The sequence below is a fragment of the Pteropus vampyrus genome, unplaced genomic scaffold (genome assembly GCF_000151845.1).
Source record: "Pteropus vampyrus isolate Shadow unplaced genomic scaffold, Pvam_2.0 Scaffold283, whole genome shotgun sequence".
In the NCBI taxonomy this organism is placed as follows: domain Eukaryota; kingdom Metazoa; phylum Chordata; class Mammalia; order Chiroptera; family Pteropodidae; genus Pteropus; species Pteropus vampyrus.
The window spans coordinates 294,717-307,264 of NW_011889064.1; the positions used below are offsets into that span (position 1 = coordinate 294,717).

A 12,548-nucleotide genomic window follows, 5' to 3' on the forward strand; every position below is an offset into this window, starting at 1 on the left:
CTTTGTGGCTGCTTTTTTATTCAGCCAATCATGCTTTCTCATTTCCCTCCAGGGGAATGCTCGCTGGAAATGAAGGAGGAGGAAAGTGTATGAGAAAGGCTAAGGAAGGGCCAAGGCTATGACCTTTGTGGTCCAAAATCAATTTGGTAAACATATGTAATCGTACCTGGGAAGAGAAGAAGGGAAGTTTCTATGGCTACTGTCCACGATTGTCAAATTGTGGCTAGTTAGCTTTATTAACAATTTGACTATTGTTTGTCATTGGAAGTCTGTTAGTTAACAAATTATTCTGTACTTACTTGTGTTAATCAATGTCATTACTTCCACTTAACCCTTTTTAAAAAAGTCCACTGTGATGATCATGATGCTCTAGGATTAAGATTATACTTTTAGCACTTATTTGATAGACAATCTTTGCGTCAGTTTTGAATGTGAACAACAGATTAACCCTATATAAAATTTAATCTGAGCTAGAATTTCTAGTATCTTAACCACTGGAAACACAGTATGTCCAAAACTAAACTCGTATTCCTTCCCATACCTATTCCCTATCTGCTCCCTCCCTCAGTGAATGATACAACATTCATCATTTGAGTCTCACCCTGGAACCTGAGAGTCATTCTGGCCTCCTCCTACCTCTTTGCTGACCCAAATGTAAAGTTTGTCTTTAACTTGAGCAGCTGTGCAATGATTTCTTAGGGAGAAAAACGAATGCATTATATACTGTGTCCTTACTCCATTTCTTTTTTTCCACGTTTTGTCTCTCTTCCTAAGCCTTCCTTTCACAAATATTTAATGAGTTACCTATTATGTTCTAGACACTAAATAAAATGCTGAGGAAACATTTCTTTGGCCTCAGGAGTTCATAGATTAGAAGCAGGAGCAGACATGTGGGTCATAGTACAAAAGGTTAAGACCTAAAGAAGACGTACATACAAGGTACATTGAGCTTGTGGAGCAAATCAGCCATTTCAAAGGGGGTACTATCTCCTGAGTCTTAAATAGCAATTTTGAGATTGCTAGGTGGTTAACAAGAGAGAAACTCTCAGGTGGAGGAAACAGCATATGCAAAGTCAGAGGGATTGGATCAGCTCGTGGCAGGTTGGAGAGCTAGGTATGTAAGGTTTCCAGATCACAGAGTGCCCGGGGTAGTGGATGAAGCTGGATAGGTAGGCAGAAACCAGATCATAAAGGCTGATAGTGTAAGCTGAAGAATTTTATTTCTAGGAAATAGAAGCCATTGAAGATTTTTGGTAGTCAAGTTAACAGTCTTGCATCTTAGAAAGGTTACTCAGGCAGAGCATGAAGAATATATTAAAGGTCAGAGGAACCTTGAGAAAGACCTTTTAAAATTAAGGCCAGTCATGATATCTAAAGTAGCATAGACATCTAAAGAGGTAGAGACTGGTGAGAGAGATATTTAAGAAGTTTTACTTAAACATGACATGAATGGAGAGAGAGACAGAGACAGAGAGAGAGACAGAGAGAGAGAGACCTTCATGGACTTGGGTTTCTGGCTGAAAGATCATGGAGACAGCAGAAGATGGAGGATGGGTTGGAAGAGAATATGAGTTTTGTTTTGAATATTATGAATTTTTAATGCTTATAGAATCATCCAGATGGTATTATCAAGTGTACTGTTAAGTTTACAAGTTACCCATGGGGAGAATGAGGAAAAAGACAGGCAAAGGAAAAGGAGATTCAGAAGAGAGTGTTGTCCCAGATGCATGGGAGGAAAACGTTTTAAGAATAAGCGGTCAGCAGAGTCAAACACTTTCGGACATTCATGTGACACTGGAATTCAAGGATTTCATTAGCTAGAGTAGTGCCAGTGGCGTGGTGAGGATGGATGCCAACCCGCCACAGGCCAAAGTGAGGAAAATGAGAAAGTGAAGTGGATGAGGTCTGGAACTGTGCCAGTCATAGTCACAACTCTGTCACCAACACCTAGCGCAGTCCCCGATACAGTGTGCTTTATAAAATTTGTAATAATTTCAAGAAGAGAGTGAGAGATTCCAGTAGTAGCCAAATCTGTTCACAGGATCCAAAGAGACAACTTTTGTAGTTGGTTTCCTTTTAGCTGTTGGACAATGGAACCTGTTAATTCACTAAATGGAAAGAAGCCCTTGCAAGAGAGAGCTTTAGAGCACAGGAGCAAGAAGATGAAAGATGGATCAAAGTTCCTAGAGAAAGTGAGAGGTATGGGGTCCAGAGCATGGGTAGAAGGGTTGAGGCGAACAAGAAGGGAGACATGGGAACAATATTTGGAGGATAAATTTACAAAATTACCAAGAACTTAAGGGGATCATGGGTGATAGTTTCTATTTTTTTTCTGCAAAATAAGAATCTAACGTCACATGTGAAGAATTAAACAAGAAAGATAGGATAAGGAGCCAGAGAATATGGATGCTTCGGCCCAACTGCTGAAAAAAATGGAACGTGAATCCTGTCTTTGGTTGAATGAAGAAGTAGGCAAGGGCACCAGCTCTGGCCGTGCGCAGAATCCCATCTCTAAGGATGGAGCTCTTAGACTCACCTTTATGATGCCCCTACCCTTGACTTATTCTTTTTGCCATGGCCTCATTTCCCTTGATCAAGGCTCTGCTTTTTCCCCACTTGCAACAAAGACTAATTTAGGGCAGGTTTCCTAATTCTAATAGAATGGAACTCTTTAAAAGCAAATGGGTTGGAATTGTTGGTTACACAGGAAAAAAAAAAAAAGAATCAGCACATCAGTTAAATGACATCCTATTATTATTTTGTTTTCTCTCTTTTTTTTTTTTTCTCCAGAAGTCTTCTATGCAACTGCGTACTGGATGCCTGCTGAAAAGACAGTAAATGTCAAAAATTTACTGGACAAGAATGGGGATGCCTATGGCTTTTATAATAACTCTATGAACACCACAGGCTGGGGGATCCTTGAGATCAAAGCAGGGTATGGTTCTCAAACCCTGAGCAATGACATCATCATGTTTGTGGCTGGATATTTGGAAGGTTACCTCACTGCCCCGTAAGTACCCCAGTCATGGTGGAGAACTGTCAGGCAACCTATGTCTCTTTCTTTGTCTAGCAGTGGCTCTTGTCTTCCTGGCATTGTACATTAGTAGCTGAGGTCCTTCTCATATATTGGAAACAGAATTACATTTGCACCTATAATTAGTACCTGCCTAGAAGGAACAAAGCCCCTGATTTAACACTCTTCAATTCTCATGGCACTTACCTTTTTAAATCTTTCCTTTTCCTGAAACTATTTTAAGGGACAACTAAGCCATTTATTGTCATTTGTTGTCTGGTAGAAAGCAAATGAGAGGTGGAATGACTCTTTGAGAACCACAAAACAAAGATTAATTAAAAATGTAAGACATTAATTTGCAATAGTCTTAAAGCAATACTTTCAAGTAGGTAAAGAGATTTTAAATTGAAAATTTTAATGTTTAATATAAATGTTCCTTCCAGTTCTGTTGTTACTTGATTCTTATGTCCTTCCCTTGCCTTATAAAAATAACAAAAATGTAGTTAATTGTAATGCAATCAGGACCCATCCTTTTTAGGGAGAAGCTCTTTAAGGGAAAGTTGCAACCTATTGAATCAAACCTCATCCTTTCTTTGGTATAAAGTGTCTTGATGAGTTGGCTTTCTTTTTTATTCTATGACCTAGATTGTTGAGTGCAGTTTAACCAAACCTTATTTTGTGCTGTTACTGCCTTAGTCATAGTAAGTGCAGTGCTGATCTTAATCTGCTTCTGCATTTTGGAGATTACATCACATGTTGAATGATTAGTTGTTGGGTTCTGACTACTCTTTTTTTAGTTTAAACTAGAAATTCTTGTTTTTATTTTTATGCCAAATTTTTGTTACCCTAGCATACAAATCTCCTTCATATACTCAGAGGTATATAAAACTTTATAAATTGAATAAGATTTTAAAAACATGTTTAAAACAGTATTATACATGTAAAAATCTGAACTTCTCATCTTTCACTCCAAATTTTTATCCACTTTTATATATATTCGTTTGATTGCATTATTTAAATCGAGTTGCAAATGTGGAGAAATAATTTCAACTGAAGTTCTATGAATATAAATAGATGAAATCATGGGTGACATATACATATAATGGGTTATTAAGGGAAGCTATGCCATTCGAAGGCAGCAGCTCTGATCTGAGACTGTTATAAGGACAAGCATGTCTTCCTTGGATATCATGTTGCTGCTAGAGAGCCGAGGGGTATGACAGAGAAGCCTCCTGGCAAAGGTGCCACTTCTGATATTCTTATGTCTGAGGAAAAATGTAAGTTTTAATATCTCACTTTTGGGAGTGACTTTATCATTTCACCTTTACTCATTGACCTATCCTTGAGTGCCTTTATCCATTTACCAAAAAATCCTAGAAAAAGGAGCCATTCTATTCATGACTTTAATACTTCTATTTTAGAGTAAAAATTACTTAAATTCAATTTCTCAAAAAAGACACCCAGCTGCTATTCAGTAACTATTTTATTGTTTACTTTGCCTTTTGCCATGTCCTTTCCACATGCATAAGTCAATCTTTTAATATTAAAACAAACAAAAGAACTTCCTGCATATTGTGATCCATTTTGAGGATCTGGCAACTGAGTCTGCCTTCCCTCAGACCGGTGACAGCAGCACATGGGTGAATCATCAGGAGTGAGGGACAGATAGATCTAGTAATGTCAGTCCGTGCTGGTCCTTAAGGAAGAGTTAGGAAACTCTTGGCAGCAGAGAACAACCAGAAGAGAGTGCTTTATTCATAAGTACCATAGGAGTCTGAGAGGCAGGCACCCATCGGGCTGGAGCAGTCAAAGAAGGCTTTGTAGAAGGAGTGAGTTGTGGGTCTGGCACTTGATAGATGAGAATCATTTGGCTTGGCCAGGAAGAGAGAGGAAGTCATGCTTGGCAGAAGGTAACAGAACAGAGTACTGAAAAAAGGCACTGATTCTAAAATGAGTAAGTTGCATTTACAATGAGCCAGTAGAGACTCTGAACAAGCAAGCAGAGGGTAAAGGTTTAAAAAGGTAAATGGGAGCTGTATATTAGTACATGGAAGGCTTTTCTATTTCAAGAGTAGAATGCTCAGAGTTTCCTTGAATTTTAAAGAAAACCTCTCTGTTCATGCCTGTATTGTATGCATGACTGTGGTGATTCTCCCCATCTGCTCAATGATGGGCTTCCCATATATGTGGTACCAAGAGTTTGAGGAACCACTGTTCTGCAGGGACTTTGATATTCCTTGAGCAGGAGATGCTGGTGAGCAGGAAGATGAGTGATTAAAAAAAACTGAAGGGGCTGGAAGGAAGAGAGAGGTCAGTATTTGTACATTTGAAGGAGAAGAAGGAGAAGGAAAAAGAGAAACAGAAAGAGGAGGAAGAGAGGACAGAAAGGAAGAAAAGAAGATGGAAGGGAGGGAGGGAAAGGAAGAGAAGGAAGAATTATAATCAAAATTATCTTTAGAAAGGCATTTCCCATAAGCCACTTTTCAGAGGCTGTCATTCTAAGTGCATTACTGAAAAGTCAAATAAGTAGGGGAATTTTCAAATCAACATGCATTTACAAGATCTCTTCTGTACCTAGCTCAAAGTTCAGAATAATGGGATATGACGCAGCGTGCTTAAAAATGAACCCTGACGATGGGTTGTGGAAGAGAGGAGAGAAGGAGGAGGCTATCAATTTCTTTTCTTCTCTTCTGATGTGGTCCAGGAGATGAGGTCTTAATACACATTCTCAGCCCCAGAGATTATTTTGAGGGAGGAAGATAGGCCAGATGGAGTCGGGAAGCTGGACTCACAGGGACAAGAGGTCCAGCAAGGAGACAGAACAGAGGGGATGCTGAAAGCGTTCATGGGATTGTGACTCCCATACTAAAGGCACCAGCAAGGACTGCTGCAGTCAGCACAGATTGGTTTAATCGCCCTGGAAGATATAATTTGCCCTTTCCAACCTATGACATATTTGAGAGACCAAACGAAAACACACTAAGAAATATTCCAAAATTTTCTGTAATTTCCTTTGAAGTCTTCCATAATTTGTTATTTCCTCGAACTTTTACAACACTCTCTAGATAACAGCCTGGTCCTGGGCCCAGCCCTTTGTACTTTATTATTGAAGCTCAAGACCATCTACCTGTGCTGCTCCTGCAGGGTTATTGCATCTTATGCAGCAGCAGCAGATCCAACTGGACCACAGCTTTGAGTAAACACGCTTACTGCCTTGCCCCTCCTCATGTCTATTCTTTTCTCCCTCTTCTTCCACTGTCCTAGTCACCACCCATCTCCTGAAGAGTCACTCACTGCAGGATATTGACCTTACCATGCAAACATTCATTCCAGATGGGCTGCGGAGCTGTGCTGTGATGCTCCTTCAGCCTCTCACACATCCCCTTCCTAGCACCTCTTAGCACCATGATTCCTGAGAACTAGATGCTGCCTCTCCCATCTCCACCTATTGAAATATTGCTCAGCCTCCAGACTCATCTCAGATGCTATCTTCTTAATGGAGCTTTTCCTGATTCCATTCCCATTGGAGGGATCTCCATCTCTCCCCCGCACCATCTGTTACTACCTTCAGGGCAGGGTCCCTATCTTATTCATCTTCATATACCCCAGATACCTGGCACAGTGCTTCTGCCCCCAGCAGTTACTTAATTGCACGCTTATTAGGTTTAATTGAATCCTGTTGTTCCAATTCTATTAGAGATTAATTAGAATGTGAGGTACATATTTCCATGCAGCGCAGTGTCTAATGACCTTGGCTAAATGGAGTTTCTTCCTTTGTTTTTAACTCTATGGGGTGGCTCCCTAAGAGTTGCAAATTCAGAGTCTCTAATGTTTCACTAATGATGTTAAAGCTGCTAAATAGTCCTAGATTGATTTTTGATAAAATGAGTCATGAAACCTTTCTGGAAAGAATGGTGGTGAGGGTGCGGGGACCTGGTCTGCTCTAGTTGTTAACAAAGTAGTTGATTCTTGTGTTGCTGACGTAGCTGTTGTCATGACCGCCTCTGGAATTTCCCAGTTAGAATGAACCAATCCAGTGCAGCAAACACTTGTTACACTACCTGTGCCAGGCTCTGGGGTAGGGAGAAAAGTGGAGAGGAGAGTTAGTTTCTGAGAACATTCTTCAAAGAGGACTCCTTTTAAGTTACTAATTGACTCAACTGTTGCTAAAACTATGATGAAAAGAGGCTGCAGCAAGATTATGGCACAAATAGAGAAAGTAGCCAAAGGTGGCACCTTTTTTTGTCTTTGGCCTATTGCCAAGAAATATATCAAGAATCTCCACTACACCCCACCTTGCTGCTTTTGGTGTTAGAAACTGAATATGCTTCTAGGTCAAGGCTGTGGGCAAAGCAAAGATAAGTAAGACACAGTCTAACCCTCAACAATATCAAATGACCCATCAGCTAATAATTACCTGAAACTTAATATGAACCACAAAATGGTGATGGTACTTAGTAACACTCATATAGTATTTAAAATGTACCAGATACTGTTCAAAGCACTTTATATATGTTAAATTATTTAATTCAGAACACTGAGGTATGTATTATTATCACTCCCATATTATTGATGTGAAAATGGGCACAGAAAAGTCAAGTAACTAACTGAAAGTCACAAAGTTAGTAGGCAAGAGCCAAGATTGGAAACTGAGTTATCTAGCTACAGAGTTTACTTACATGTGCATGCACACATGCATTCAAATGGATTGATCACTATGGAAAATACTAAAGGAGCCCAATATGGTCTCTGACCCAGGAAGTCAGAAAAATGAGAAAACAGTAGGAGACAGCAGAGGACAAGTGATAAATGATGTGGTATTAACATAATGCAAAATGGTTCAGGAAGAGGTTACGTGTACATGTGTCTTCATGATTCTCACAGGTGAGTGCATGTGAGATATGTAAAAGTGAGTAAAGTTTTGGCCTTCTTAGGAGGAAATCTACTGATTTTACGCACCAGAGTTGCTGAAACAAAATCTAATATATCCACGACATAGATACTAGTATCAGCTCTGTTTGATAAGAATCAGAAATGTGGAGAAATTAGCAATCTTGCTTATGGTCATACAGCCTAAAGGTAGTGGAGTCAGGCTTTATTCAGAATTCAAAGCCTGTACTTCTGTTATACTCTATTACCCTACCACATGAAAGAGTAGGATCCCAGGCCCGGGGATCAGAGAAGGGCCTCAACCTGAGGAGCCTGCAAGTGGATTGTATTTCTCAGGGCCACTGACTGGGGCAGGATCATCTGAGGCTTCCACTTCTGACCTAAAGGTGGAAATTTCTCTTCCCCTGCTCTGAATGTCAGAATAGAAAAATCTAGTTTCCATAAAAAAAAAAAAAAGAAAGAAAGAAAAAGAGAAATGAAAGAAAGACAAAGAAAAATTTTCAATAATTCCAGCTCAGTTACCGTCCCATATCTCCAATTTGTCTTCTGTTATTTGGGCATCCTCAGTGACCACCCACAAGTCAAGAATAATATTTCCCTGTTTCAGGGTTTCTCAATCTCGGCATTATTGACATTTTGGATTGAATTCTTCTTTTTCATGGGGGCTATCCTGTGCATTGTAGGTTAGTTGGCAGCATCCCTGGCCTCTACCCACTAGATGCCAGTTGCATCTTACACCCTAGTATGATGACCAAAAATGTCTCCAGACATTGCCAAATGCTTCCTGGAGGGAAAAATCACGCCAGTTGAGAAATACTGCCTTATTTTGAAATAGACTGAAAAATTGAGACCTGCAATTCTGGATGGAACTAGGCAGGATGCCATGATGGAGACTTTGGGGAAAAGTATGAAATTTTTTGTTTCCTTACCTGAGCAAGCATTGTAAGTCAATTGCCCGCAAATTATTTTTTTTTCCCAAGAAATGGAACTTCATTTTCACATAAATCATTTTAATTTTAAGAGCTCATTCATCCTGGCGGCTAGAAAATGTTATCATGTTTATTTCTATCTATATAAACAAAATAATTTATCATTTTGGCTGAGTCAATTCAGAATGTTCTACTTTTCCTCAGAATGGATTAGTGTTACCGAGGCTTCTTAGAGGGAGGGGAGATGTTTAATCAGTGGTTGTCCTGGCATTCACCAAAGTGAAACAATGTCATTTAGTTTTTGGCTCGGGTATTGCTCCATCTGACCTGTGATGAGGCTTCCTTGAGCTCCCTGGACTCCAGCGGCATAATCAATGCCACCCGAGGTTGCAATATTCATCACAAATATAAGTCATCTGGCCCCATCAGCTCCCAGTGTCCACTTATTTTACCCCAAAACACACAGGAAAACATTTGGCTCACAAGCCCAGACAGGCCAGACAGCCATTCTCCTTCCCCACACAGCCTTGGGCTGGGGAACTGCAGGGTTCTTCCCTCCATGAGAAACTAAATCAAGTCATCAAATTCACCAGGAATTTCAGCATTTCATTCACCTGAAGGGTGAGGCGAGGGCAGAGGTCCCTTATTTGTCACTCACATACCTATCTAGCTTTACTGCTGTGTCTCCCTCAGTTTTAGAGGTGGTAGGAAAGGAAAAGTGACCAAGTAGATAGTAGAAGGGATGTAGCAGCATAAAAGATATATAAATAAAAGTTAAATGTGATCATTCAATTTTTTAAAAAATATTTATGAATAATTTGAAGGAAAAGCTCTCATGAAGTGAAGTTTATTGAACTCAAGTACCATGAAATGAAAGTGTCCAAAGGATTTTAATATTGTTTACATAACTGGCAATAAAACCCTATTCTCATTTTATCAATTTCAGGTCTGGAAACTACTGTAAGTCCTCACTTAATGTCGTTGATAGGTTCTTGGAATTGCAGTGAAATGACTTTTAAGGAACCAATTTTACCACAGGCTAATTGATATAAACAAGAGTTAAGTTACTGCTGCATTTCTTCAATGTTATAACAAAGCAACCTTAAAGGAAATGCTATTCAAGGACCTGCTGCACTAGATGACGGATATCTAAAGTTCCAAAGTTCAGGGAGCCAGATTCCCAATCTCAGAATCTGAGTCACTTCCTGCTTACAGTGCTGACTCTCCTAGGTCAGTAAAGAGTATCAAATGAAAAGCGGAACTAGGACTTCAGGCAAAACTTTCAGTCCAGAGAGTGCCAAAGGTCATGATTTGACTGCCTTTGCTCCAAACTTACAGCAAATGATAGGTAAAATATATGGAAAGAGAGCATCATAGTGATGCTGGACCCTGAAACAAAATTAAACACCTTTTGAACAAGAAAATGGAAAAGAAAACAAAGCAATGAAGTGTGGATCTGCTGGGCCCTTGGCCTGAAGAAGTCAGTCACCTCTGCTAATAGGTGAAGGCTCATTGCCCTGAGTGAGCTGAAGTTACTTTGTTGCTTTTGACTGTTTGTAAGCTAGGTGGCCACAGAATAACCTCTGCTGATATGCATCCTAGCCTGCAGATTTATAGAAAACCATGAACTTGGGGAAGGAAAGGGGAGGAACCAAGAATCAAATCCTATGTACTGGTTCAATTACAGATACAGCTGCAGTATTCCACAGGAAAGAAGTCCCCAAAAGCCACTCTAAGACCTAGGTTCACAGGGAGTCAGATGGAGGCACTTAGGGAAAAATGAGTGTGAGGGGTAAAAGAGAACAAATTAATAACTAAAAATACCTGCACACCAATGTTCTAAAATACACAAATGGAATGCTAATAAAAACAGTCAACAAAATCAACAATAATATCATGAATGTACCGCCAATTAATTTTGTAGAATGGTTTAACAAAAACTTTAAATATGCTTATGGCACTCTAAGGTATAATTGAAAGAGACCTTGAAGAATTTATGAAACAAAAAAGGAAGAAGTAAGACATGTAGATATTGAAAAAGAACCTGTTCAAAATATTATAAATGAATATTATGGAAATTAATTATTAAAACTATCGGTTAATGGGAAAACCCTGGAAGGGACACAGAGTGCAAATTTTGAATCAGAAATTAGTATTGGGTGATTTCATAATATGCTGCCCAAGGAGATAAAGGGGTAAAAATAACGAGAGAGTTGTTATTAGATAGAGGAGTTTGAGAAACTCCAACATACGTCCATTAGGAGTCCCAGAAAAAGAGGATGGAGGGAATTGCAGATAAGCAATAGTTGACAGGATAATAGTTGATGATTTATCAAAACTGGAAAAAAAAATGAGTCCTTAGTTAGAAGACACAGCCTATTAAATTGCTACAATATAGTGGGTGAAACTACAGAAAATTGAGGATAAAGAGAATAATCTTAAAAGCTATCGAAAAGGAAAGACAGTGACTACAAAAGAATGTCAGCTAGACTGACAGCATACTTCTCATCAACAGCAATAGAGCCAGAAGACAGGAGAGTATCTTTAAAGTACTAAGGAAAAATAACTAGAAATTTATAACCATTTCAATCACCTGCGAACAAGGGGAAAAAAGGCATTTTCAGATACATAAAATGTTTTACCACACAGAGACTTGCATTAAACAAAGAGGTTAATAAAATTTGATTGTAAAAGTTAAAAAATAAATAAATAAATAAAATAGAAATATTTTTTAAATTAAAAAAGTAAAACTAAATCTTTGAAAAATAATGTGATACGGGATGTCAGTGGGCAGTTAAACTTGCTAAAATATGTATTATGTTTGAAGGAGAAGAGAAATATAAAATTTAGACTTTATAAGAAAATGAAGTTATAAATATTTTTTATTTTAATAATCACCAAAAGAATAGAAATAAATTTTACAGCTTCTAAATCAGCAGAAGTAAAAAGATGGATAATGAAAATGTTATCTAAACGCAGAAAAGAAAAAGAGGGGGAGACAAAGAAAGGGATGGTAAATGGAAAACAGAAAAGATTGTAGAAATAAATCCAAGTACATAAAAATTACAATAAATGTAAATGGGTTATTTTCATCAATTAAAAAGTGTTTAATTGGAAGATGTTATTTTAAGGTACAAACTTGTAACTAGTAGATCAAGAAGTCCTGTAGAGCTAAGGCACAGCATAGTGACTATAATCAATAATACTATATTATAAACTTCAAAGTTGTTAAAAGACTAGATCTTAATTGTTCTCACCACAAAAAAAGAAATGATAATTATGTGACGTCTTAGAGGTATTAGCTAACACTACAGTGGTAGTCATATTGTAATATATAAATGTATCAAATCAACACGTACACCTTAAACTTATACAATGTTACATGTCAATTATATCTCAATAAAAAAATGTTTACTGTATAGCATATGAGACACATATACTTTTTAAAAGTAGGTTATAAAATAAAGAATCCCAAATAGCCAATAATCCTGGGGGAATGGAAAATAAAACAATGAGAACCATTTAAAACCCACCAAACTGTTGAAAATTAAAATGTCTGACATACCAGATAAAGCTGCAGAACAAGGAGAAGTTTAACATGTAGCTGGTGGGAATATCAATTGATAACAATCACTATGGAAACAATTTGGCAACATGTAGTAACTATAGATATATAGAATATTTTCCCTAGCAATTCTACTTTTATATCTTATATA

General features: G+C 38.2%; 1 protein-coding gene across 1 annotated transcript in view; it reads left to right on the plus strand.

Annotated features, from left to right (window-relative positions):
• The window catches only part of PLBD1 (phospholipase B domain containing 1), a 51,222-nt gene that overhangs the window by 8,292 nt on the left and 30,382 nt on the right, over window positions 1-12,548 (plus strand). The window contains exon 2 of the mRNA XM_011375983.2: window positions 2,791-3,010. Coding sequence (XP_011374285.1) covers window positions 2,791-3,010 — 220 coding nt within the window. The remainder of the gene's footprint in view (window positions 1-2,790; window positions 3,011-12,548) is intronic.